Source organism: Pygoscelis adeliae, unplaced genomic scaffold (assembly GCF_000699105.1).
Source record: "Pygoscelis adeliae isolate BGI_AS28 unplaced genomic scaffold, ASM69910v1 Scaffold197, whole genome shotgun sequence".
NCBI classification, from domain to species: Eukaryota; Metazoa; Chordata; class Aves; order Sphenisciformes; family Spheniscidae; genus Pygoscelis; species Pygoscelis adeliae.
The window spans coordinates 2,854,174-2,858,548 of NW_008825105.1; the positions used below are offsets into that span (position 1 = coordinate 2,854,174).

The 4,375-nt window shown below is 57.4% G+C and overlaps 1 protein-coding gene across 2 annotated transcripts in view; it reads left to right on the top strand.

The window, feature by feature from the left end:
• Positions 1 to 3,880, top strand: part of PPARD (peroxisome proliferator-activated receptor delta) — a 23,539-nt gene extending 19,659 nt beyond the window's left edge. The window contains exons 6-7 of one of the 2 annotated variants that reach the window (XM_009327417.1): positions 590 to 1,043; positions 1,446 to 3,880. In XM_009327417.1, the coding sequence (XP_009325692.1) occupies positions 590 to 1,043; positions 1,446 to 1,693 (702 nt within the window). In that variant the 3' untranslated portion in view covers positions 1,694 to 3,880. The remainder of the gene's footprint in view (positions 1 to 589; positions 1,044 to 1,445) is intronic. The other variant, XM_009327418.1, reaches the window with a different exon arrangement.
• The last annotated feature ends 495 nt before the right edge of the window (positions 3,881 to 4,375 follow it).

Sequence of the window (4,375 nt, forward strand, 5' to 3'; positions counted from 1 at the left end):
CCCAGCCAGTCCCCGAGCAGCGGCCCCCCCGGCCAGCTCTCCCCAGTTTCTGTACTGGGCGTGACGTCCCGCGGTATGGAACGTCCCTCTGGCCGGTTGGGGTCAGCCGTCCTGGCTGTGCCCCCTCCCAGCTCCTTGTGCACCCCCAGCCTGCTCAGTCGGCAGAGCACGGGAAGCTGAGAAGTCCCTGCCTAGTGCAAGCACTGCTCAGCACCAACTAAACCATGGGTGTGTTAGCAACATTGTTCTCCTCCTAAACCCAACACACAGCCCTGTACCGGCTACTAGGAGGAAAATTAACTCTATCCCTGCCGAAACCAGGACACATGGGAGGCTGTTCTCTGGGAGATGCTGCACATCTCCCTCCTGCTGTAGCTGTTCCACATGCACCAGTTCCCCGCTGCAGCCGGGTGGGCTCTACACGTTCCGCCCCTCGCTGGGAAAATTCCCATTGCTCTGCAGACTTGTGCTGTTGTGGGTGGGTGCAGGTTGCCCGGGCACTGACAGGCAGACAAATGCGGGTGTCCTTGGCAGAGCTGTTATCTCGAGTCCCTGCGGCAGGTTCCTAACTGCTTGCTTCTTTTTCAAGCAGCCTTTTGTGATCCACGACATGGACACCTTGTGGCAGGCAGAAAAGGGGCTGGTCTGGAAACAGCTAGTGAATGGCATTCCCCCCTATAAGGAGATCGGGGTGCACGTCTTCTACCGCTGCCAGTGCACCACGGTGGAGACCGTGCGGGAGCTCACGGAGTTCGCCAAAAGCATCCCCAGCTTCATAGGCCTCTACTTGAACGACCAAGTGACTCTGCTGAAGTATGGGGTGCACGAGGCCATCTTTGCCATGCTGGCCTCCATCATGAACAAGGATGGGCTGTTGGTGGCCAACGGGAATGGCTTCGTGAACCGCGAGGTCCTGCGTAGCCTGCGCAAGCCCTTCAACGAGATCATGGAGCCCAAATTTGAGTTTGCTGTGAAATTCAACGCGCTGGAGCTAGATGACAGTGACCTGTCTCTGTTTGTGGCTGCCATTATCCTGTGCGGAGGTGAGCGGGTGCTCTTGGCCGTGTGAGTCTCAGGAAGAGTCCTCCTGTACTTAGAGGTGGTTGGGGCTGGGCTGGGGGAGCTGAGCTGCAGCTGGCCCTGAGATCAGCCAGGGGTGTCTTAGGGGGATGAGAGAAGAACCGAACAGTTCCAAAACCAAAGCTTCTCCATGGCGGTGATGCCTAGCAAGCTTGGACCAAGAGCAAGGAGCGTAGAAGCGGCATCTCCTCCTTGTATGCTGCTGTGGGATATGTTGTCCAAGAGCACACTTCTCCCCTTGTCTAGTTGACAAGGTTGGAGTCACGGTGGGTGGGTTACAGTCCCCGTCTCCCTTTCCCCAGGAGGAGCATGTGCTTTGGAGGGCTACACCATAACACTACAGCTACCGTGCTTCCTCTCCACAGACCGTCCTGGCCTGATGAACGTGAAGCAGGTGGAGGAGATCCAAGACAACATCCTGCGAGCACTGGAGTTTCACCTGCATTCGAACCACCCGGATGCCCAGTACCTCTTCCCCAAGCTGCTGCAGAAGATGGCCGACCTGCGGCAGCTGGTGACGGAGCACGCCCAGCTGGTGCAGAAGATCAAGAAGACGGAGACGGAGACATCTCTGCACCCACTTCTGCAGGAGATTTACAAGGACATGTACTAAGGACCTGTTATTTATGAGAATGAAGCCATGGATTCCCATCAAGACTCTTTGTACAGAAACAAAGAAAACCTTTCCCCATGTCTTCCATTTCTTCTACTGGAAACTCTTCTACGTGACCCTGACGTATGGTACATAGGGCAAGATGCCGTAAGATTTTGCAGCCACCACCTGCTAGGCCAGGGCTTCCGTTAACACACACTAACAAATTTACAAAGGCAAATCATAAGCTACTGTTTCCGTTACTATGGCCCAGTTCTTCAGCTGCTCCCTGGGGCCTCCGGAGCGGCCGGCCGGTTTACGTGGCCCAGACGGTGGGGTTCCTGCGGCAGCTTGGGAACGGTGGGGGATGCTCTGGTCATTAGGAGACCAGAGCGCGGTGCGGGTATCCGGCGGGGCCAGCAACAGCACTTAGAGCGTGTCTTTATTTTCTTTTTTGTATTGCACTCCGAAGACGTAGTCCTGAGCCGTGAAGTTTAGGACAGTGTAATGAAAGGATGTTTCTCTCTTTCCCAAAGAAAAGCCAGAGTATTCGAAGACGGGTAGGGCTGTCCTAGCAGAGACCCTCAGCTGCAGCCCCCCCCTCGCTGTGTGGCGTATTCCTGTCTCCCAGAGGGATTGTGTGATCTCTGCCTTCCCCTGAGTGCCGTGTGGGAGCCCTTGCCCTGGTACCCCCATTTCAGAGGGAGCCTGCCCCTCAGTATGAGAGAGGGAGGGACGGGGAGCTGGGAGGGAAAGGGTTTGACTCATAAAAAATCACCTTCAGAGCAGAGGCCAGAATCTGTTTGCTTCCCCAGGCTTTTCTGCACAGACATGAGTTACCAAAAAGGTCTGTGCAGGGCCAGGGGCAGGCCTGGGACTGGTCGGGGTTTAGGCAGCAGGGCTTGCAGCTTGTCCTGCAGCTCCCTTCCCAAGCCCCGGGGGGCTCTGGGGGTTTTGCAGGGCAGCGCGGGCAGCAGAGGCTCCCCAGCAGCATGGCTCCTGTGAGCACCGGAGCAAGCAAAGCCTTCAGCGACACCAGCGAGGGGAAAGCAAAGCCACGGCCAGCCCGCAGTGCTCATGATGCTGAAAGGACATTGACCTGTCTGTTAACTGCCCTGCCTCAGTTTCCCCTCTGTGAAAGGGAGCTGGATTGTCACCTGCTCTCCGCTCGGAAGGGGAGCACGAGGATTAATTAGTGCATTGGTTGCAAAGAGCTTTGCAGCTGTAAAACAGTATAAATGCCAAGTATTTATAAAAGGGGAGGGAGAGGGTGGGATGCTTACAATGAGCAGGAGCTTCCTGGTGAGCGCGGCTGGGGCAGGGAAGCTGCCCTGCCCTCCTCTGCCGCCATCCCGAGTGCGGGGACAGCTCCAGGCTTCGGGGTCTGCCTAAACCCAGAGCCCTTCTGGGACTTTACCTCGCAACTTCTCGCAGCTGTAGTGAAACGCCACGGTGCTGCCGCCTGTGCCCGGGACCGGACCCCTGCGTGGGGGGCTGCGTCACCCGGGCTCTGGGAGAGGGGACGGATCCGGGAAGGGCTCGGTCCCCTCTCGGGATGATGGTGTCTGACCTAAGAAGTGGCACTTACCCGTCTGCAGCTCGTGGTCCCATGTGTCCCGAGCAGCCTTATTAAAATGCTGGTATTCCCAAGGAGGGGCTGTGGGAGCAAATTAGTCGGTTTTATTTTATTTTCCTCCTCTTCAGGGTAGCAGATTTCCCTGGTGCAATACTTCCTTTAAAACCCGAAGGGGAAGACTGCTGGGCTTCCCCTCCACATCACAGGGCTGGCCGGTCCCAAACCTGCCCCTGCTGCCGCCCTCCGGCTCCTTGCCGTGCCTCAGTTTCCCCCCCCTCTGCCCGCCCAGCCCCTTCCCCTCCCTACCTCGCAGGGGTGTTATGAATTACCGTTTCTAAAGCACTTTGAAGCCCTCTCGGGGAAGGCACCGGAGACGTGCGTGTGCTGGACGGACCCCAGGGGATTTGTCCTTCCCGCAGCCCCCCGGTGGCATCCCTTGCCGTGGCCGGCATGCGGGACTCGCGTGCTCATCGCCTGGGGAACTTTTTGCTCTTCCCTCCTCGACAGTGTAACAACCCTCAAACTGAAATGTATATTTTTGCTAGAAGTACAAACCTCCAAGTGTTTTTAATAATATAAATAGTGTCCACAAACTGACTTGACTTTAAATAAATCTGAACTAAATATTTAAGAACCTTTTAGCGTCCAGCCTTTCTCTGTGGGATTTCTCTCGGCCCCTGGGGGGCTGCCCTTGAGAGGGTTTCCAGCAGAGGCGATGGGATTTGCTGGATTTGCTGTGATTTCCAGGGATTTGCCATGATTCCCACCTCCGTTTCCCATCAAACTTAAAAGCAGCGAGAGCCGGTCGTGAGCGGGGTCCCAGCCTCAGAGCCGAGCACTCCCTGTCCCAAATCTTTGCCGTGCCCCTTGCTGCGGGGTGAAGCTGGGCAATGAGCTGAGCCCGGCCGTAGCCACCCCAAGCTGGGCGAGGATGGGCTCAGGAACAGCCCGGCCGTGTGTGCTGGCAGCGGGCTCCGCTCTTGGCCGGGCCTGAACACTCGAGAGTTTTCGGGGAGCAGCTGCGGACCCCCGGGCTTCCGTCTCCCCCCTGTTCGAGTGCCCCCCGGGGGAAGCCGTACGATTGCCCCCAGCCTTTCCCATGGAGCTGGGGGCACGGAGGGCCCTAA